This window comes from Herpailurus yagouaroundi, unplaced genomic scaffold (genome assembly GCF_014898765.1).
Source record: "Herpailurus yagouaroundi ecotype Mexico unplaced genomic scaffold, PumYag 67700, whole genome shotgun sequence".
NCBI lineage: Eukaryota > Metazoa > Chordata > Mammalia > Carnivora > Felidae > Herpailurus > Herpailurus yagouaroundi.
The window spans coordinates 6561164-6583492 of NW_024420499.1; the positions used below are offsets into that span (position 1 = coordinate 6561164).

Genomic DNA, 22329 nt, shown 5'->3' on the forward strand with positions numbered 1-22329 from the left:
CCAAGTTGTATTTCAGTTTACAAAACCCTGTGAGGCTGTGAGGAATTTTATCAAACTAAAGTATTGTACTTTTGGAAGTCCTAGCTTTGCCTCCATCTCTGTTCCCAGAGATATTATTCATGGTCATTCCACTATCCCTGTGCCAATTGGGTCTTTATTCTAGGCCAACCATTTCTGTAGGCAACTGGGTTTTAAACTGAGTTATAAACTGAGTTACCTATATACTTACACACACTCAAATCTGGCTATTATCAACATTCTGACTGCTTGAAAACAGGCTGAATCAACAGAAGGAGGCCCATGGGACCATTTGTATCCTAAACTTCACTAGGCCCCAGACACAGAAAGTTCTTAGGAATGTAGTGATATAGTAAGCTCTAGCCTGAGAGATACCCTATGAAGAAAATGTTCTTGTTGTAGCACCAAGACTTTCCAAAAAATTACTTCCGATAAGAGCATTAGCTTTCTTTTTCTTTCCATGGCAACCACATATAACTCCTCAAACCTATCTTTTTTTTCCACACAATTTTAAAAAGACATAACTTGGGAGCCCCTGACATTTGCATGATGGCCATTACTGTTGCCATGAAAACGAAGGGATGCTGTTCTTTAAATGTGTTCACTCCAACCAGTGGTGGCCCAGTCTAGAGCAGCTGCATTGGATGGGGATGTAGTCACTAGAAGCTTTTCAACCTAGTGGTGTGAGTCATTACAAAGCTTGGACGAGCAGACAACTGGCTGTTTCCAAAGAGGCTCTGATCCAGATGGTCACAGTAATCAATTGCCCTGGTTATTATTGAAACAGCAACTGTGTCCTTGATCCTGTGTGGGTGCCAGCTCTCTCCATTCTATCTGGATAGGGAATTTGATTAGTGGGCATACCCAGTCTGCAGACAAGACTCCCCTTGGGCCTCAAGGAACTTCTGTCCGGGTTTAATTTTCTTCTTTACTTGATTGGTCTAGGTGACTGTTGCTGCAGGGAGAGCATTGGTAAAGGAGGCTTAGACACAGAAGGAGGTGAGAGCTAGCTCAGCCTCGAGGTTCTCAAACACTGATGTTGCCAAAATGTCCCTTCCTTTTTGTTCACCTTTCTCGCAAACACTCATGATGGCCTGAGCACCATGCTAGAGCCTTTGGCTGGGGAGGGGTGCATGAAGGCTGACACTGACACTGTCACTCCTGATTTTTGGGAGGGGATACAGGAGTAAATGGGCATGCAGCCTCTGAGAGGAACTGATTTCCTTCACCATGCTTGTTGATGGCTTTGCTGATGTCTGCCTTGAGCACCTTCATTTTATGAACTTAGCTGGGGTTGTAACTTGCCTTGAGAGGTAGCTGGAAGATGAACACATGTCTGATGTTTATTCACTGGACCCAGAGTAAACTGAAATGATAGAATCTTGATAAGCAGAGGTGCTTTTTATTTTGACAATGAATTTGGGCATTTATGGAGGAAATCCTGACTAATTAGATTGTGTGTTATAGAACAGAACATGGATAAAGCTGATTTATGCTTTGTTGAAGAGAACTCTCTGAATTCACAGATGTGAAGTAGAAGACAGAGATGTAATGTGAAAGAGCCAGATACCAGGATGACTTGAAGGTCTTACCTTCTCAGCATTTTGACCCTCCACTTGCATACACAAGGGTGCTGTGGTGTACAGGCCTGGTCTGAGGCAAAAGAGAAACATGCCCTTGATTTCCATCTTCCCTTTTGTCATTATTTGTCCTGTCCTGGAACCTTTCCGATGCCTGACCTTGGCCCCATGCTCTAAACGTTTGCTTTTAATCTGGCTGTGACAGGCAAAGAGAATTTATGAAACTTATCTGATGATTGAGTGAGGATGGATGGTTCATGTTTGGACCCAGCGCAGAGATATTTGTGTTTTACTGTTTGTTGTAAGGTTGAAAGCGATGGAACTGCAGTGTTTGATACATTGGAGTCAATGGGCCATTGAAATATTTGGGGCAGGAGAATCTTCTGCGGGATCCCTCTCATGATACCATCTAGGGAGGCAGTTCTTCAGCCTAGTCCAAGGGACTGAGGCCCAAGCTGAACACAGGACTGGCAGTCCTCTCCCAGTGAGGCATCTTATCATAAGGTGTTTGCCCATAGGTTATAGTTCCACAGTAGGGAAATAGCCCTGAGAAATAGCCCCATCATTTCAATGTCTGGCAGGATGGAGATGGGTGTGACCACTAATGGGGCAAGATCAGGCCTATGGCTATCTCCACCTGTAGAAGTGTGGCTATGGGAACCTGAGGTCTACAAGGCGGAAAGTTGCTGCCCAGGCTACAAAGTAGCATCACTAACCTGACTAAGGTAGAAACCAGGGGCTGGTCTTGGAGGAGCTCTTCTGAATGCTCCTCCTTAAATAAGATAATAAAAAACTACTGTTTGCTGAGCAACCGCCAAGGTGCCAGACACTGTGCAGAATGCAATTAGCATTATTTCATATAATCCTCACAAGTGCCACATGAGAAAAGTAGCTCCCGTTTTATACATGAGGCTCAGAGAGGTTAAGTATCTTGTCCAAACAGCTGGTTAATAGCAGAACTAGTATACAAGCTCAGGTCTGTCTGGCTCAGTGTCTATAGTGTATTGGTTAAGAGCCCCCACCTCTTAACCAATACACTATATTCAATTCCCCATGTTTCTTTGTGAATAGAGCAAGTGCAGAAGGAATGCCATCTAGTTGAGTAAGCAGTCTAAATCATAGATTGTAAACATATCTTTAAGAAAGGCAATTTGTGATTTATTTTATGTACAGGCAAAAACTATAGCAGTTTACTAGAACTGTTGGCTCTGTGGCTTAAAGCAGGCCTTGGGGGATTGTTTTAATGAATAGGCAAGACTAATTTTAATTAGCATAGCAATTATTTGTAAATGGCACTTGAGGGAGCCTACACAAAATTTGTTCATCGGTATTTTATTAAACCTCCCCTCTGTGATCTTGTGTAGACTCTTTTTATTTGAATTATGAATGAGCAAGGAAGAATTTGCTAGGGGAAGGCTATGCATGCCAACTTCAAAGTCTTGAACACTGAAATTGACTACTGCATCTCCCTGAGTACCAGAGTTGACATTTTCAAAGGAGGAGCTGAGGGAATGGTCATTGTTTGTCTGCCATGGCCAAGAGAGTGGCCTTCAGTGTTTGTCTGATACAGAAATACAGCTACCTCTCACCCACAGTAATCACCAATAGGTTTCTGTAGATCCCAAGTGCTGTGGGTCAAAAGAACCCGATGGTTTAGGAAAAGAACCCAATAGTTTGTTTTCATTCCAAGAAAAGGGCAGACATGTGAACTTGAGGGGTCTTGACTTCAAACCCTCCAGTCTAGTCATATGGCCATAATGGATCCTCAGGCCTATCCCCAAGCACCCATCCTAGGGAGAGGCTTCATATGAGGGTAGGGTGAGGAGGTCATTGCCATTTGCTGCTGCTCCTACATAGGCTACCTCTAGGAAATCTTGTTAGGTAACATCTACTGCATAGGTAGATGCATAGGTAGATGCCTGCCCACTGGACATTGATGGTTTAGGAGGTGACATTCTGGCACTTGGACACTAGGAGTACTCTTACCTATAAGCAGTTGCACTAGGGGGTAACTCCCGAGAGCTTCTGATGCCACAATTCTTTTGCATGGGCTCCAAGCTGCTAGGTGGGAAGAGCTTGGTTGGCTCATCCAACAGAACTGGAGGAAAGGAGCATGCTAGGAGAGCCCACCTGACTTAGTGGGCTCACAAGATGCTTACATGTTACCATTTACAGGGGTCACCTTGCCGTGTATAATTCCTGGATCATATGGTCCATCAGGCTTACCAGGAGCTCCCGGATTCCCAGGTATGGAATGAGGCCAAAGAAAGCCATTGAACACACTTGTAAGGGCCGTGGGCTGAAGGAAGTAGGGCATAGCCTGGTAGCATTTGGGGATCCACATTCTTCCTGAGAGGGCAGCCTTGAGGATTGAGGCAATAGAATGGCTCCTGGAGAGGTCTGTGTGGGGAGGTAAGAGTAAGAGGCCCTCCAAGAGACTGGGATTCTTGAGTGGACATTACAAATGAAACCAGCCGCACTGACTTTCCTTTCCCCTCTTGATTCCTGTTTGGGTTTGCAGGTCCTAAGGGGGCCCGTGGCCTCCCTGGGATTGCAGGCCATCCTGGATTGCGTGGAAATAAAGGAAAGGCTGGAAGTCCAGGATTAGTTCACCTTCCTGAACTGCCAGGTAAGGAAAGAAGCTTTTCCTTGCCTGCTTCTCCTTTTGTGTGAGTGTGAGTTTGTATTGTGGTAGCCATCCCCTGATTATAGGAAGTTAGGTTCACACTCTGGTGTGGGTGGGATGGATTTTTTTAAATTTTTTATTTATTTTTGAGAGAGAAAGAGAGTACAAGTAGGGGAGGGGTTTTTTTAATGTTGTATTTATTTTTGAGAGAGAGGGAGAGTACAAGTAGGGGAAGGGCAGAGAGAGAGGGAAATGCAGAATCTGAAGCAGGCTCCAGGCTCTGAACTGTTAGCACAGAGCCTGACGTGAGGCTTGAACTCATGAACGGCAAGATCATGACCTGAGCCTAAGCCAGACGCTTGACTGAGCCACCCAGGCGTCCCTGAGTGGGATGGCTTTGACTTCATACTCAGGCAAGGCAGAGCTTCAAGATAGAGAGTGGCAGTATATCACAGCAATAAGGGCCATCAGCTGGAACAACCCCTTCATATTCAGATGAGGAAATCGAGGCTCAGATGGAAAGTGACTTGCTTGAGGTCACAAAACCACTAGTGACAGAACTAGTACTCTACCAGGATATCTGACTGCTGAGTACCTCTGGCAATTTCTTGGATCAACTCCCTCTAGCTTAGAGAAAGAGATCCAGATGAGTCAGAGAGAAGTGGTTCATATCTATCCCTTTGCTCACACCCTCTTGCAACCTTGTTCTATGCTGCACCAGTGGTTCTCAAACTGTGTTCCCTGCAGCACCAGCATCATCTGGGAATTTGTTAACAAGGCAGATTTGGAGACCCTTGGCAGAGTTACTAATCAGAAGCTCTAGGGGGGCGGTGCCCAGCAATCTGGATTTTACCAAGCACCTTCTCCTCCAGGTGGTTCTGACCCACACTCAATTTGAGAACAACCCTGCTCTACAGCACAGGGCTCATCTTGGGCCACACAATCTATGGTTTCTTGGTGCTTCAATTTCCTCCACCCCCGAGGAGGAAGGAGGCAAGACAGCAGGGGTTAGATGACTTCAGAAGAATTGGGCCTTTAACAGGAAGTCCTGGATGTAATCTATGCTCTTTGGCCAGTGGATCAGCCCCAAGAGTGGGTTGCTAAGCTCAGCTGAAGGCCTGGCCTCACTGAGCTAGAACCTTCTCCGGTTCACATGGCACAGTCCTTGCTTCTGGCAAGTCCTCCCAGGACCAGGGCTCTCCTGACTTTCAAGAGAAGTGACACACATTATTAATATGTTAGTTAGCTTTTTAAAAAATGTTTATTATTTCTGAGAGAGAGAGAGAGAGAGAGAGAGAGAGAGAGAGAGAGAGAGAGCTCCAGCAAGGAAGGGGCAGAGAGAGAGGGAGACACAGAATCCAAAGCAGGCTCCAGGCTCTGAGCTGTCAGCACAGAGCCCTACATGGGGCTCGAAGCCACAAACCATGAGATCATGACCTGAGCCAAAGTCAGATGTTTAACCAACTGAGCTACCCAGGTGCCCCTAGTTAGCTTTTATAATAGATAAAGAAAATCTGTGTCAGAGATATCTACCCAGACCTGTTACTTCTAAACCTCCATGGTCTTTTATTTTTGCCTCTTTACATTTAGGATTTCCTGGACCTCATGGGGAGAAGGGCTTGCCTGGGTTTCCTGGGCTCCCTGGAAAAGATGGCTTGCCTGGGAAAATTGGCAGTCCAGGTTTACCAGGTTCCAAAGGAGCCTCTGGTGACATCTATGGTGCTGAAAATGGTGCTCCGGGGGAGCAAGGCATACAGGGATTGCCAGGGGACCAAGGATTTCCTGGAGACCCTGGCCTTCCAGGACCCAAGGGTGACTCTTTTTGACTCACATATTTAACAATCTACAGAAAGTCTTCCCGTGGCGGGTACGCTTGCATGAATATACGCATGAGCCTGGGCTGGTGAATTAACTGGCAGGTTAAAAATAAAAAGTCATTTTGTTCTATCTCTCCCTGTTGGGAACTTTTTCTTAAATCACCTGAGTCTATTCTCCTTTCTTAGTAAATCCAGAAGTGACCACAAGGAATAGTTAGATTTCTCATAAAGCCTGTGATTTTGCTGCTGGGAACAGCAACAAGGCTGGCGCCGAGAAGACAATGGCATCTGGGGTGTACCCCGGGCCAGGCTTCTGCACTGCAAGTTGGTGTGGTGACCAGTCCCTGCTATTGATCCAGACTGTGACCATCTGTCCCTTGCTTTCATTAGGTCTGCCTGGGAAGTCAGGCTTGCTGGGCCCCAAAGGTGAACGGGGCAGGCCTGGAACACCAGGCCATGTGGGACAGCCAGGATCCCCAGGGCCTGATGGCCGATTTGGCATCAAGGGCAAACCCGGGTTCCCAGGAGCACCAGGCTTTCCAGGCCATTCAGGTAGGTCCTTTGGAGGAGGGGCCCCAGCTTGACAGACTTAAGCTGGGCCCTGGGCCCTGGTGCCCTGAGAGCCATAGCAGCCCTGAGACCTGCACAGGGTTTAGAAAGACATTTGACATTTCCGACCCCTCATGTTTCCAATCTCAAGTGACCCTTGCAGTGCTGAGCAGAATGGATTTCTGTAGTTTGGCTTCCAAAATGTTACCACAGATCACTCCCTGCCCCTCCCCCATGGCCTCATTCCCCCTCAACTATGTGCTTCAGCCTCCCCCCTGCCTTTCCTAGTTAGAGAAGCTGCCCTGGTTGTGGAGGTGGGTCTAGCCATGTCCACCGCTTTGGCTGGGACCGAGGGGAGCCTGCTTGGTCTTGAGGGGAGAAGCTCGAGAGGAGGATGACTATACGGTGGCCTGCCTCTCTGATGAGCCTGCCTCTGAGGGCCCGTGGCCAAAGTGGCCTTCACTGGGCCTGGGGGCTGACACCCCCTGCTTCTGGCCTAGTGTTTGAAGCTTGTCTTTTTCTTGCACCGCCCTCCTCTCCCCTGCCTCAGTGACTATGGCACCCCCCACTTACTGCAGGCCACATGACTGACGTTGAGTTTTTGCAGAGCCACTAAAATCCTTTTTAATCCCTTTTATCCTTATGTGTTTCTGGGGTCTTCCCATAGGCCGTCCAGGTGAGAAAACAGCACACAAGCCCACAGACTGATGCCCCCGCGGCTTTCCTGCTCAGGGAATTATCTGACTATACACTCTAACCTTGGCAAGGCCAGGGGTCCCCAAGCCCATGCTGTGGGGCTGGCCCCCATTGAATTTCCTTCCCTTGTTGTGGAATCCCCTTCACAGCCCCCCATTAGAATCCTGGGGCTTGCAGCTACTTGATGCTTTTCAATTCATAGAAAGCCAAGTCAGCCATTCAATTAGGTCCTTGGGGGCCCAAATACCTCTGTCGTCACTGATTTAATCCTTTCGTTTTTTAATTTCCTTGCTTTGTACCTGAACATTCCACTCTGGCAGCAGCTCAGGAGGTTAATCCCATTGACCAACTTAAAGCCTGGTGAAAGAAGTCTCAGACAACCTAGGAGACCAAATGGGCCTTGGGGATTTCTACAGTACTTGGCACTAGGGGGCCTTTCAACCTTAATGCCAAGGAACTGGCTGACTTAACTGCTTGCATGAGGGATTAAAAGGGCAGCCCTGTATCCATGGCTCCCTGGGAGGCTGAAACAATGGCTCAGCTTTAACCTCTACTTCACTGATTGGCTCAGGAAACAGCCATTGTATCGCGATTCAGACTGGAAGTACCAGGAAACTGGAGTCCAGATGCCACCTTGGCTTCCCAGAGCTCCATTCAGAGGCTAAAATGTGTCACCACATTCATAAAGGGGGAAGAAGTTCTAATCAGAAGGGGGTTTACTGGCCCTGCCATGCTGAGAGTAATAGCCACTGGCGTGGTGCTCTGGGTGGTAAGAGCTAATTCTTCAGCCAGCAAAGAATTCTGCCAGTTAGCAGCCTGCAGAGGCCATGGTTACAGGACCATTTCCAAAACCCAGCCAGCCAACCAGCCAGCCAGAAGCCATGGGAATGGGCAGTGGCCCAGATCTGGACACAGCCTTGCTTGACGGCTGTCCCGTGTTCTCTCCTGTGCTGATTCAGGACATCCTGGAAAGAAAGGTTTAAGAGGCGAGACAGGTCCCCCTGCATCAGCTGGAAAGAGAGGCCTGCCTGGGTTGAAAGGCCTTCCAGGATCTCCAGGGCTGATTGGCTTCTTGGGGAACTCAGGCTTGCCAGGGAGCACTGGGTTGCCAGGCCTGCCGGGTCCAAAGGGTAAGTGAAGTGCTCAGAAAGGCACTAGTGGGTGCCTCAAACGGTCATCCATGCTGCCCAGCTTGCCCCCTTCTCTGCCTCGGAAGGGGGAATGGGGCTGAGGGGGGGGGAGGGAGGGAGGTGGGTGGGACTTTTTGTGGTAAGATGGCTGGACAAAGCTAGCACTAAGAGAAAACTCCAGCCACGGTGAATCACCCTCACTGCTGGCCAGGCGGAACGCTGGGCTGAATAGCATTGTCAGTAAAACACAGGACGGTAACTGTCACACTGTGTTTATTCATTTGCATGATCCCCGTACCATGGAGCCCGATTGCTCTGTTTCTGTGATTGTCCTGCTAGACACCAGAGGTTGGATGGGAGGCATCTCCATTTTCTACAGGGGTAGATGACTGGTCCAAGGTCACACAACTGGTCCTAGGCTTTTTTTTTTTTTTTCTCTGTGCCACTCATGAGCTCTAACTTGGCAAACCATAAGAGAGGTGCCCACCTCTTCTCTCCCTTCTGTTGCTTAGTGTCATGCCCCTGTTCAGGGAAGTAGTATAATGTGTAAGGACTGACAGCTTGGGCTTTGGAGTTAGAGAAACCTGGGTTTGAATCCCTTCTCTACAACTTCCTAGCTGTGTGATTTGGGGTAAGTACTTCCATTTGGGGTAAGCCTCTCTGTGCTTCCATTTCTCTGTATGTAAAAGAGGGATCATAATCGAAGTTCTTTTTTCTCAACAGGTGAGAAGGGATCTGCTGGGCTGGTAGGTTTTCCAGGGATACCAGGTCTCCCTGGTATTCCTGGTGCAAGTGGATTAAAGGGCATTTCTGGGTCAGCCGGAAAGGTGGGACCATCTGGACGGGCTGGTAGTGCTGGTAAAAAAGGTAAGCTGGAGCACTGAATTCTGAACCTGCTGGCCATGCTTCCCAATGTACATTTTGTGTGTCAACTTTGTTCCTGGTGTGGCTTATAACAGTCTTGTGTTAGATAATAAGATTTGGGGCTTCTGAATGAGGTCTTTTTATTTTTTTTAGAGTTTTTATTTATTGTGTGTGTGAGAGAGAATGCAAGTGCATGAGCAGTGGAGGGGCAGAGAGAGAGGGAAAGAGAGAATCCCAAGCAGGCTCCGCAAGGTCAGCACAGAGCTGGGTGTGAAGCTTGAACTCAGGAACCGTGAGATCATGACCTGAGCTGAAACCAAGAGACACTTAACTGACCGAGCCACCCAGATGCCCCCCTAAATGAAGTCCTTTTAAACCGAGAGATCTAATCACTTCTGAGTTATCACTGCATATTAGAGGCCCCATCATACATTCCCAGATACTCAGTGGAGGAGGCTTTTGAGTGGGGCCAAAGTTGCTGATGAACCTTGGGCTTGTCAAAGGACAGGGCATGCACACTGATGCAAAGTTGGGGAAACAGGGCCAAGAAAGGGCCCAGAAAGGAAGCCTGGGGTGGGAGGGGGGACAGAGAGGGGAAGAGCTGAGATGAATGGTCAGCTCATGCCTGACTCCGTGTGTAAGCTTCCTTTCACGAGGGTCTTGCAATCTCCACCCCTGCAGGAGACAGAGGTGACCCAGGGCCAGCTGGAATCCCCAGTCCACAACCTCCAATCCTGAACCTGCAGCTGAAAGGAGACAAAGGCTCTAGAGGCTCAGCTGGATCTTACGGATTTCCTGGGCCCAGAGGTGCTGGGGCAGGCAATGGGGCAAGAGAAATGCTCAAATTTAACCTCCCTCCTGAGAAAGGGCAAGACCCCCTAGACTGGCAGTATGGGTGGCAACCAGGGTTCCAAGGAGTCTGCCTTCTCTGGGCCTGAAGGGTGCTGGACTTTGAGGCTGCCAGTTTTCACTGCCACTGCAGGAAACTGAGGTTTTGAGCCAGAGGCTGTCGTACCCCTGGAGGAGCCTGGCGGATGATGGGGCGTGGGCACTAGCAGTGCTAGAGCTGGGGTGGCCCTGACTGGTGCCCCCTAAGGCTGAAGGCACCTCCCCCACCCACACCTTCACCCCCAAGCTAACCGTCCCCAAGGTTAGCTGTGATCCAGGGTACCTGCGCCTTGGGGGAGCAGGTTTTTTCTTGCCCAGAGTCCTTTTTCTAAGCTTGTTTGTGTCTTTCCCAGGTGACAAAGGAGAGGCTGGCCCCCCAGGGCCACCAGGCTTACCTGGAGTTCCCGGCCTCCCCAGTATCATCAAGGGACTTAAAGGGAAACCAGGCCCCCCTGGCTCCATTGGATTACGGGGCTTACCCGGCCTTAAAGGGTCCCCTGGAATCACAGGTTTCCCAGGAATACCAGGAGCAAGTGTAAGTGTGCCCAGATCTTTGTCTCTCCACCAGGGAAGGGCCTCCATAGCAGGGGGACATGCCCCTATTGCCCATCTTTCTGGCCCCAGCCCACTTCCCAGACCCCTCCCCCAGCTCATCCTGGACAGAGTCCTCTCATTGAGCCTGACAGGTCTTCCCACCCTCTCCTGAATGTCCCTGCCTCTGGGCCTTTGTTCATGTTGTCTCTCCTGTGTGCCAGAGCCTGCTACTCTGCAGCTAACTGCCCAATGCCTACCCATGCTCTGGGCCCCAGCCCAGGCACCCATTCCTCCAGGAGTCCCTGAGCTTCCTCCCTGCTGGCATGCTGCATTTCTCACTGCTTATATGAATCCCAATCAGTTCTGCATGGGTCTGATTTCCTCAATGAGGTCATTATGACTTGAGAACAAGAACTGCCTTACCTGCTCTTTTGTTTGCACCCCTCTGCCAGTATCACTCATTGAGCCTGGCACATCATAAGGATTTGGTACAGGCCTCTGGATATTTTTTGATTTCAGGAAGGTCATTGCTGCTTCCATGCAAGGCAACGATTGGCAAATAATCAAACCAGCTTGTCTGGGTTCTTAAAAGGCAGGATGGTAGAGTAGGGGTAGCAATGAGATTCATTTGGGTTTGAGTCTCAGCTCCATGGCTCATTAGCTCTATGATTCTTTGCATATGGCTTAACTTGTCTGAGCCTCACTTTTCTCATATGCACAAAATGGGAACAATATTCAAACCTCCTTCAGACAGCAATGAGGATTAAAGGAGATGATATGTGTAAAGCAATTAGCACAGTATCTGGCAAATAGTGGGCTCTAAATAAGTAGTAGCAATACTTGTAGCAGTATTGAAGGGGCTGAATGAACTAGGTCACAGAACACCTGTGCTCCTTACAGGCAAAGTCCTTGTCCTTTATTTATCTTTTTAAGTTTATTTATTTATTTTGAGAGATAGAGCATGCACGAGCTGGGGAGGGCAGAGAAGAAGAGAGAGAATCCCAAGCAGGCTCCACACTGTCAGTGCAGAGCCTGATGTGGGGCTTGAACTCACAAACCATGTGATCATGACCTGAGCTGAAATCAAGAGTCAGATGCTTAACCGACTGAGCCTCCAAGGTGCCCCAAAGTCCCTGTCCTTTAAAAGTCTCAGTCCATCTGATGGAGAGAACACACACACACACACACACACACACACATACATACATACATACACACACACACCCCTGAAGCAACTGCAAAAGAAATCATTCTCAGCTGGATGGTCCTTGCTACTCATGCACTAAGAGGAATGGAGTCAAAGTGGGAGGGGTCCCAACATGAGCAAAGGCTCAGAATTAGCAGATATCCCACTGTGCAGAAAAAGTAAGGCAAATGTAGGAGGTATCCTAGGTAGTGGGTCAGTGAGCACAGTGACCTGGTCCAGAGCTTAGACTCCCACCCAAGGCACTAGGTAGTGTATGTCTTTAGTAGGGACATCACAACAAATCAAAACTATACCAGATAGCAGAGGAATAACTATACTGATAGCAGCTGACATGCCCACTTCCCAGACTCCGATAGTGTGTTGGACATTAGTCATAAAGTCAGTTTATCCTCTGAAAATGGTAACATTAGCCCAAATTCAGATTCCAGTATACACACATACAGCCTGCTAACTGGTTCCTTGCAGGAAGCCACAGCTTACAGAATCTGTGGCTGAGGGCTGTAGCTCTGCATGGTGAAGCAATACTTCCTCTTGTGCATAATGGCTCCAGAGTGCACCTGCAGTACCCGGCCTAACTGTCACGTCCTGTGTTTTGTAAGAGACTTGCCAGAACAGCCACACCTGATTTCCCAAGATTCCAATTCGGATAGGCATTGGGAAGTGATGAATGATGAGACCAGGATTCATCTGCAGAAAGAATCCCTCCCCTAAAACATCTGAGTATGCATTTCTACCCTTTGCTCATCACCTTCCCTTCTGGAGGATGCCCCCCACCCCGCAACCCACTTCACCCCTGCCATAGCATACAGGCAGCAGTTCAGGGAGGGGGGGCGGGTGAGAGCATGGGAGGCCCTGAGCAGTGGGCAGAAATAATGATTTACATATTGCTTCAAAGGGTTCACAGGGTCTCAATGGAGCTCCTGGACTCCCAGGAGCATCTGGTCTCCCAGGTTCAAAAGGTGAGAAACATTTTCTCTTTTAATGTGTTTTTCCAGAGCAAGGTGGATTTCTAGCAGGTGCAGGGCTCTTCTGGAAGGAAGCTCTGTGTTTAAAGGAAAGTGAATTGATTTACATTTCCCCTTTGGCCAAACCCCATTTGCAGTCTCTACTCCTCATAGACATGTGACAAACAGTGGTTTGACCCACGTGCCTTCCAGACTCAGCAACAGAGGAGAACGTCGGCTCTAGACAGTCTTTTCCCCTGTTGAACCCAGCCCACTGGGCAGGAAAAGTTCCCATCCTTGCTGCCATCATTGTTCCATTCTGGTGATGTTCTGATGCCCCTCCTTCTATCATCTTCCCTGCCCATACTGAAGCTAGCAATGTCTTCCCAGTGGAGATATGCTTCCTGTAGCAGCATTTCTTGCCAGTAGGCTGAGAGCATCCCAGCCTTTTTTTGGTGATTGGTTACCTTCTACCCACTGCATACTTTTGTCAAAGACATCCTCTGTCTACATGGAATCTGAAAAGGTTTTGCCATCAAAAGATCTCTGCTACAAAATGAGCTATAGCTTCTCCTGACCACTTCAACAATATCTTTATATCCCCAGGAGATCAAGGCCAGACCCTTGGAATTTCCGGTAGCCTGGGACTCAAGGGACAACCTGGGGCATCTGGGTTCAAAGGTAAGTCCACTGTACTTTTGACCTCATGTGTTTCACAGACTCCTTCACACTGAGGATCAGGAGGAACTTGGGAGGTCAACCCCAAGTTCTGCAAGTTCTGCAAGTCCAATGCAGAAAAATTCCTACCTGACTGGCAGCCCACAGCTTCCCCAAGCAAACTAGCCTGCTCCTCCTTCAAGACTCATGGAGATAAGTCTAATAAGACCTTTGAGATGATGGCGTCAACCTCCTTAGTTTATTGTTATCTAAACAGTTTCTTGAACATTTCTACCCATTGCTCCTACTTCTGGGGGCACTCGAGAACAAGTTTACTATCTTTACCGGGCAGCACCTTTCAAATGGGAAGTTACAGCTGCCACCATCATTTTCAGAGTCGTTTCACTGGACCTAGCTCTCTTGGCAGGTCAAATGGCTTCACCTTCCTGCTCACTCCCTCCCTCCCTTGGAGAAATACATTGCCCAAAATGTGGCCTAATCACTCAGCATCTTTCTTGATTTTGTAGGTGTGAAAGGAAAAGATGGACTAGCTGGTGACGTGGGTTTCCCAGGAAGCAAAGGTGAAGATGGCAAAGTTGGTATTTCTGGAGATGTTGGCCTTCCTGGCTCCCCAGGTATTGTGCAACAGGACGACTTTACTCTGATAAAGTAAGGGTTAGCTTTAAGCCATGACCCTTTCTGTCCCGCTACCTTGCTTTCATTTTCAGGACTCCCTGGGATTGCAGGCATGAGAGGAAATCCAGGGCTACCGGGTTCTGCAGGCCATCCAGGGGCCACTGGGCCCCTGGGAGCCCCCGGCCTAATAGGAACCAAAGGTATGTATTTTAGAGGAGGAAGTGGGGAGAGGGTTTCTGCTCCCCCCCACCAAAAAAAAAAAAAAAAAGAACAGCAACTACTTTATATTGTGAGACACTATCTGGGGCAAGCCACATCCAGGGGAGTCATTGATGGGGCCGTGTGATAGATAATGGGAAGGGGGAAGGAGGAGGAGGAGGAATGGAGGGCAAGCAAGAATGTGAAGAGGAGAACATGGAATCCATGGAGAGAAGAGTTAGCGAGGAAAGTTGTTGTCCTGGTATATATAGCCTTTCCCTGACTTCAAGATTGGGCAGTGAGTCTCTGGGAGCTGGCAACTCAAGACCTTGGCATTGCCACTTGGCATTCTTGAAGATATGTAATTATCTACCACCCTGCTCTTAAAGCTGTATTGGTTTCTACTGAGAGTCAGGAAAAGCAAAGGTGGAGAGTGGAGGTTAGGGGTGGTTCGGTCTCCCTGAGGGCCTTAAGTTATGCCTCTAGGAAGACCCCAATCTTTGCAGTGCCCTTGGGGGCAAGACCTTTTGTGGACCCTTCCTGATTCAGAGTTGCTGGAGCCATTTCTGATCTTCTCTCCTCTCAGGTTTCCCTGGACTTCCTGGTTTACATGGACTGAATGGGCTTCCAGGAACCAAGGGAACCCATGGAACTCCAGGTTAGGAAGATCCTCAAGGGCAAGCAGGAGAGTGCCAGTTCTTCCAGAAGGCTGGCAAGGGCTGGCCATGAGTTCTCAACTGTGTTGTATCCTATATCCTTAAACTCATGGATCTCCTTGCCAGCCCCCAATTTGAGGTGCCTTGATTTGTGGAGAAAGGAAGAAAGAGTCTGTCTTTCTATCCAGAATGAGCTCTCCTTCCTGTTTTGTCAGTATTCAGCTTCTTGTGTATGTCAGGCAGGCCTCCAGCAAGTGAGCGAGGCATGAAGGCCTCACCTGCACTGAGTTCTGTCCTCCTCTTTCTGCTTCTCCTCCTAGGACCTAGTATAACCGGTGTGCCTGGGCCAGCTGGCCTGCCTGGTCGCAAAGGGGAAAAAGGTTCTCCAGGAATTGGCATCGGAGCCCCAGGGAAGCCAGGAGTGAAAGGACAGAGAGGTGGTCGAGGTAAGTGGGCCCAAGTCAGGCCTTATAGAAGTTGAGTAAGGCCTGGCTAGGGAGCCAAGGCTGGGGCTCATCAGGACCATGTGGCTTACAGGGTTGAGAGTTAAGAGTTCACTGGGGATTGTGCATGTCTTCACACTTCTGGGGATCTCAGAACCCAGTAGAACTGACTTCTGAGAAAGAGAAGGGAGGCCATGCTACAATGCTAGGGCTTTCCTGGAAGGAGTGTCAAGGAATAGTCTAGTGAGTTCCCTCCTGCTCTCCCTTATTAACCTCAGGGTCTGTCTTGCCCACTTGGCCAAAGCCTGAGATTAATGGCCCCGAGGGACAGGGCTTGTCCACTTAGCAAGAGATTTGCCAGAAGTTCCTCAATGTCCAGCGTGGATCGCCCTCCTGAGGCCCTGAGAAGACAGTGCGGCTGCTGGAAGGAGCCCAAGACTAAGAGGATAAATGTCTCCCTAGGACAGGCACACACAAGCACTCAATTAGGATTCATAGGTTACTAGCAAACAGGTTTTGCCCTGATCTTGGCCCCTGACTCATTATATCCTCTGAAGTCTCTGAGCCTCCCTCTACCCACCTCACAAATAGAATTAATTCTGATTCTTTTACTCTCCTCAGAAATGTTCTGAAGACCCATATACATTGCACTCAATGTAAAACAGGAAATGAATTCAATGTAGCATCACAGCTAGGAGTATGGGCTCTGAAATCAGACCATTGGATTCAAATTCCAGCTCTACATCTCACTAGCTGTATGACCTTGAACAAGGAAGTTACTTGTCCCTCAATCCCCAGTGAACTCTTAATGTTCCTTTTCTGTAAAATGGGCATAATAAGAGAATCTACTGCACAGGTTTGGTGGAGAATCAATGAGGAGTGAGGTAATACGTATAAAAGCACTTAGTGCAGCACCTGGCACATTGTAAGTACTCAAGAAATGTTGCCCAGTATATCATTGCGTGGTACCTGAGGAAATCATGTTTGCAAAATGCTCTGCTCCTCTGTTATAGTTCTAGGGCTTGAGGTCCTACCACACTTTGTTTATGTGCATGGTTGTATAATGTGTGTATGTTTTCCAGGATCTAATTCCTACATTAATTCATTTTCTGCTGGATTTTATATTGGTGCATCTGCTCTGTCTGCATTTACTCTTTCCTTTGGTCTGGACAAACCTGTTCTTTTCTGAAAGCCAGCAGCTTCTCCAGAGGGAAAGCTCAAACACAGCCTGAGCCTGTAGGGAGATTGTGTGGCTTCTTTCACAGGAGGTAGCAAAGAGGGGACTCAGATAGAAGCAAAACCCAAATGTTTTCAAATCTTGACTATGAATGCCTGGCCATTAAATTATCCATTTCCTTTCGCTGTCTGAGGTAATAAAAATCACAATTACAAATTCAGTAAACAGCACATGTCAAGATGGATACGTTTTAGGAACATAATGTTGATTAAAAAAAAAAAAAGCAAGTCGCAGAGAAATACGTTGGGTATGATCCCACTGTTAAAAGTTTATAAATAAATGCAAACAACCAATATATTGTTTAGGGACACAGATATACATGGGCAAAGCGTGGGGGTGCTGAACACAAAATTCAGGAGTGGTTGCACCCGAGAGTCAAGGAAGAGGGTAGGATCTGTAAAGGGCATGCACAGAAATTCAAAGGTAATGTTATCTTCTTTTTCTTAAATTGGGTCATTTGAACAGAGGTGTTCATTGTATCTGGGTTATTTTTTACTTATGATTTATAAATATTCTTCTGCTCTTCTCAGTATCTAATTAAAACAATGTTTTAAAAGTATACAGCAAATATCATACCCCCCCCCAGAGGAACCTATCTCTGACATGATCATAGAAATCAGGGTAAAATGAAGATTTACCCCTAAGCAAACTTCCAAAAGCGATCCTTGTCCCTGTAATACCTTTATCTAAATAATTCTGAATTATGTCATTCATTTTCATATTTGCACTAAATATTTAGAAGCTGCATTTGTATATTTAGGGTTTTCTGTCTTTTTATGAATTTTTAAATGTTTATTTTTGAGAGAGAGTATTAGAGGAGAAGGGGCAGAGAGAGAGGGAGACACAAAATAGGGAAGCAGGCTCCAGGCCCCGAGCTGTCAGAGCAGAGCCCGATGCGGGGTTCCATCTCACAAACCATGAGATCGTGACCTGAGCTGAAGTTGGACACTTAACCAACTGAGCCACCCAAGTGCCCCTAGGGATTATTTTAAGTCTCTGACACCGAAATGAGTTGGAAAAACATGCCATTGTGCATTTTCATGTGCTCATTTAAAGTGTCTCATTCTTAAAAAAATATGCGAGCTTTTTTTTTTTTTCTTTTCTTTTTTTTTTTTTTTTACTACTTGAGATCAGAAGTACCTCTGTTTCAGGTTTAATGATATATTGGTGTAATTCTAAAATCAAGAAACAGGTAAAAAGAGAAGGCAGCTCCAAAAACTGCTATGGGAGCTTCTAACAATCTGTGTGCTGCCCACACTACTATATGATGTCTTATTTATTGGTTTTCACTTAATTTCAGCATAGATATGTATTACATATAAAGGTATATTTTCAGGAAAAAAAAACCAATATGTCTTTCTTTTCAGATTTTTACCCTTGTGAAAAAGAAAAATACTTCAAAGATTCATCGAGACATAACTGACCATACTAAAAGTAGCACCATGTGACTTTGAAGCTAGTTTTTCTTTTTGTTTTCCTTTTGTTTCTTTTCCAGATCTATAATAATTGGAGAATTTTCTTGAAATTTCTTTTTTTATTCTTTATATTTCCTCAACTTTCAGTTAACAAATGAGCTGTTAAAAAAACACCTGAATTGGGGCGCCTGGGTGGCGCAGTTGGTTAAGCGTCCGACTTCAGCCAGGTCACGATCTCGCGGTCCCTGAGTTCCAGCCCCGCGTCAGGCTCTGGGCTGATGCTCAGAGCCTGGAGCCTGTTAGCTGCTCCATGTCCCTCTCTTTCTCCTCCCCCCCCCCCGTTCATGCTCTGTCTCTCTCTGTCCCAAAAATAAATAAACGTTGAAAAAAAATAAAAAAAAAAAAACCTGAATTAACCAATCTGCCATCTTTCTTTACATGTTTTTATGGATTTGCCATTTCTTTACTTAAATATGAGAAACTCAACATTAATATTTTTGGCTTCCTTGTCAGAAAAATATAACTCCACACTAATCTTTTTGGATTTTATTGTTACAAACAAACAAACAAAAATCATCTCAACCCCCAGAATACTTTATCAACTAGTGTGAATCTATTTCTCTTCATTTGAATTTCTTCTAGAAGATACCAAAATAATAAATACATCTCTTTCATACTAGAAGTATAATATGGACTTCTACATTTGTATCTATGGCTTCGATGTGTTTTCCCATATAGTTTCCATGTATGTAGTTGACGTGTGAATGTTAAATAAATCTTCCCTAAGCAGTTGAAATTTTTTGGTTTTGAACATTACAGTAGACATCGCTCCGCAAACATAAAACACGCAGTATTAAAACGTGAGCAAACAAGTATTCTTGTATCTACTCTAATAAATGGCTTTTTTCTTTGACCAAAAAGGGGGAAGGGATTTAGTGTAGACAAATTTGTTCTATTGGCAATTAAGCAAGCACTCAGCTGGTATCATGAATTACCTATAAAAGCATTTTTGAGTTTGCCTAGAAGACCCAGAAATTAGCCCTAGAAGACACTGGGAGTCACAGCGTCCTTGCAACCTCCATTTCTGACCCAGCAGGTGTCTGTTCGGACTCGCTGGAGTCGGTGCCTCACCTCAGTTTGTAACCTTCTCTGGGCACCATCAGACATAACTGGCTAATGAAAATGTGTGACTTCAGTTCCAGGTGCTGCAGTCATACTTTCTTTTCTTCCCGGTTTGAGGGAAATCTGTCTAAAATATTTTCATTTCCAGCGACGCTGGGAGCTAGAACTTTCCAAAGGTCCATCCTCATGAACTACGGCGCCTGCTGTCGGCGGGGGACGGGGCACAGGGAACCCGGAGTCGCTGAGACCCTGTGTGTCAGCGTGTGTGAGACCCGTGCTCCTCTACCGGCTGCAAAGGGAGACTGAAGGGAGAGCGCCCTCTGCTGGCGTTCTCCGGTCTGGCCCCCTATCTAGCCGCTTCCACTTTTTCTGCTTTAATTTCCATTTTCTCTGAGAGCTTGGCCACACGAAGCCCATGCAGCCCCTTTTATTTATTATTTGCAGGTTTCCCAGGCTTCCAGGGACCTGCTGGTCTGCCCGGTGCCCCAGGCCTCTCCTTGCCTTCAGTCATAGGAGGACAGCCTGGCGAACCCGGGCGACCAGGCCTAGATGGAGAGCGAGGTAAAGACAGGAAACCCAAAAGAGGTTTGGCCTTTGCCTTCTGTCCGCAGTTTGGGGAGATCCTAATACAGTCCAGCCCCATTCCTACTGCTGGATGTGCATGGGCCTGCATGGCCTCATGTCTCTCCCCCAACAGGGACATGGGGGACTGCAAAGGGCTGTATTTGCAAAAAGGGTTTGGGAAGGTCCAGGCACTGGGACCCCAGATGCAGCAAAGGAATGTTCTCTGCCCTGGGAACAGGCTTTGGCTTGCTATTAGCCCCGAGGCCTTCAGTGGTGGCCACCTCCTTCTCACCTGCCTTCATTCCTCTCTGATCTTATCCCTAGGCCGCCCAGGCCCTCCAGGGCCCCCAGGGCCCCCTGGGCTATCCTCTGATCAAGGTGACCCTGGAGACCCTGGCTTCCCTGGAATTCCTGGCCGTCAAGGGCCCAAGGGAGACCAAGGAATTCCAGGTTTCTCTGGCCTTCCTGGAGAGCTAGGACTGAAAGGTATGGCTGCTTGGCTGGCTGTTGGGCCCTTACCCAGTCTGCAGTTAGAGACAGCTCCGTCCTGCAGCCCTGTGAAGACAGGCCAGCTAAGAATGTTCTTCTTTCCCTCAAATCTGTCTAGTCTCAACCCCTCCAACCCCCACCAGCACCACCATGCCAGGCCCTGACTTGCTTTCCTTTGGACTTTACCAGGCATGAGAGGTGAGCCTGGCTTCATGGGGATTCCAGGCAAGGTTGGGCCACCTGGAGACCCAGGACTTCCCGGGATGAAGGGGAAGGCAGGGCCAAGAGGTGAGTTAAGAACATGTACCCAGCTGATCCAGAGCTCCCTCGAGGGATGGGTCTGAGGGTAATTGTCCTATAGGACTCATGCTAAGAAAGCCTGGATGTCTGGGGCAGCAGGATGAAGCTCCTCCCTGGAGGCTATTTTTCCACCTTGAGGATATCTCTGCCTCCATCAGCTCCCAGGACTGAAGACCATTGCCACCATGGGTCCAGCCCACTGATCTCCCCTCCACATTCTTTCTGCATCGGCAGGCATTGGTTTGCACTCATCACCACTCACCCATTTCCTCAATCCAGAAAGGAAGAACGACACTCTCCATCCTTTACCACCATCCCCCTCGCTTGCACCCAATCCATTAGCAAGCCCTGAGGGTCACGTCTCCTAACTGTGCCTCGCATCTACTCACCTCTAGGCACCTCCATTGCTGCCACCCAGGTCCAAGGCACTGACATTTCGCGTGAGAATCACTGCAGTGACTTGCTACCTGATCTCTCTGTTTCCTCCACTGTTGTGCATCTCCCCCAACAATTATTTCTTCACAAAGTGGTCAGAGGGATCTTAAAAAACATAAATCACCCCCTGGCCTCCCATAGCATAGGAATAAACTATGGCTCACAAAGTCCTATGTGATACCTCCCTCTTCATCCTCATCATAACCCTTCTTTTTTTGTGTTCCTGTTCTTGCCACACAAGCCTCTTTCTGCAGGGCTGACTGCAGGGCCTTTGCACATGCTAGTTCTACTTCCTGGAATACTCTTGCCCCTCTGCCCCCCAGGTCCTTCTTTTTTTTAAATTTTTTAATGTTTGTTTGTTTTTGAGAGAGACAGAGAGCGAGCAGGAAAGGGACAAAGAGGGAGACACAGAATCTGAAGCAGGCTGCAGGCTCTGAGCTGTCAGCACAGAGCTCGATGTGGGGCTTGAAATCATGAACTGGGAGATCATGACCTGAGCCAAAGTCCTATGCTTAACCGACTGAGCCACCCAGGCGCCCCACGCCTTCTATTCCTTAATGGCCTCAGCTTAAATGTCACTGCTTGTAAGTGGCCACTTGTCACTCTTTCTAAACAGGCTCTCCACTCCATAGCGCCCTCTGCTCCCTGTCGCTGTCACTGCACTGTTCATTTCCTTTGTAGCACTTCTCACAACTTGCAGTAAGACTAATGGTATTTGTCAGGTTATGCATTTTTCATCTTTATCACCAGACCATAATCCCCATAACGGGTCTGTCTTATTCACTCCTCCATCCCTTAATATACCAGGGTGTGGCACATAGTAGGCACTTGAGATATTTGTTCAATGAATTAGTAAGCGAATTGACTTGTTTGGCTTCTCTTAGTAAACCAGCAGGCCAGGCTCAGGGTCCTAGGCTGTGATGCCAACTGAATCTCTGAGGTTGGATGCATCCCCTTGGCCTCCTTGGCCCTGTTCTCTGACCAGTAAGTGAATAAACCAACCATCCCAGCCCTGAGCCAAAGCTCAGCCCACCTTATTTGCAACAAACATTTCCTGACTTGCCTACCACGTACCAGTCTCTGTGCTGGGTCCTGAGGAAACAAGATGAATATAACCCATTCCCTGCCTTCAAGAATCTCCCAGTTCGCTGGGGAGATAGATCCGTAAGGGGGACATTGTGTAAAGCGTGGTGGCAGTCACCCCAGAGGTGTCTAATGGGCACTGTGGGGTGGGGCAGGGGGGACAGGAAAAGTAGAAAGCTGGCGATTGTGAGGTGGAAAGGAAGGCTTCTGGGGACCCATGCCTCCTTTGCCTTTACCTGCT

The 22329-nt window shown here is 47.7% G+C and overlaps 1 protein-coding gene and 1 long non-coding RNA gene across 5 annotated transcripts in view; one reads left to right on the plus strand and one right to left on the minus strand.

Moving 5' to 3' along the window:
• Positions 1 to 22329, plus strand: part of COL4A6 (collagen type IV alpha 6 chain) — a 314655-nt gene that overhangs the window by 284969 nt on the left and 7357 nt on the right. For 3 of the 4 annotated variants that reach the window (XM_040468485.1, XM_040468486.1, XM_040468488.1), the window contains 18 exons: positions 964 to 1017; positions 3774 to 3845; positions 4120 to 4227; positions 5815 to 6036; positions 6432 to 6593; positions 8246 to 8416; positions 9140 to 9283; positions 9962 to 10087; positions 10522 to 10703; positions 12805 to 12868; positions 13460 to 13534; positions 14038 to 14145; positions 14239 to 14346; positions 14931 to 15002; positions 15321 to 15446; positions 19662 to 19778; positions 20106 to 20267; positions 20460 to 20558. In XM_040468485.1, the coding sequence (XP_040324419.1) occupies positions 964 to 1017; positions 3774 to 3845; positions 4120 to 4227; positions 5815 to 6036; positions 6432 to 6593; positions 8246 to 8416; positions 9140 to 9283; positions 9962 to 10087; positions 10522 to 10703; positions 12805 to 12868; positions 13460 to 13534; positions 14038 to 14145; positions 14239 to 14346; positions 14931 to 15002; positions 15321 to 15446; positions 19662 to 19778; positions 20106 to 20267; positions 20460 to 20558 (2172 nt within the window). The remainder of the gene's footprint in view (positions 1 to 963; positions 1018 to 3773; positions 3846 to 4119; positions 4228 to 5814; positions 6037 to 6431; positions 6594 to 8245; positions 8417 to 9139; positions 9284 to 9961; positions 10088 to 10521; positions 10704 to 12804; positions 12869 to 13459; positions 13535 to 14037; positions 14146 to 14238; positions 14347 to 14930; positions 15003 to 15320; positions 15447 to 19661; positions 19779 to 20105; positions 20268 to 20459; positions 20559 to 22329) is intronic. The other variant, XM_040468487.1, reaches the window with a different exon arrangement.
• On the minus strand, positions 18210 to 18610 carry LOC121025764 (uncharacterized). Its single transcript, XR_005788140.1, has 2 exons — positions 18503 to 18610; positions 18210 to 18269 (listed from the first exon to the last, which is right to left on the minus strand). It is a non-coding gene; the product is annotated as an uncharacterized LOC121025764 (long non-coding RNA).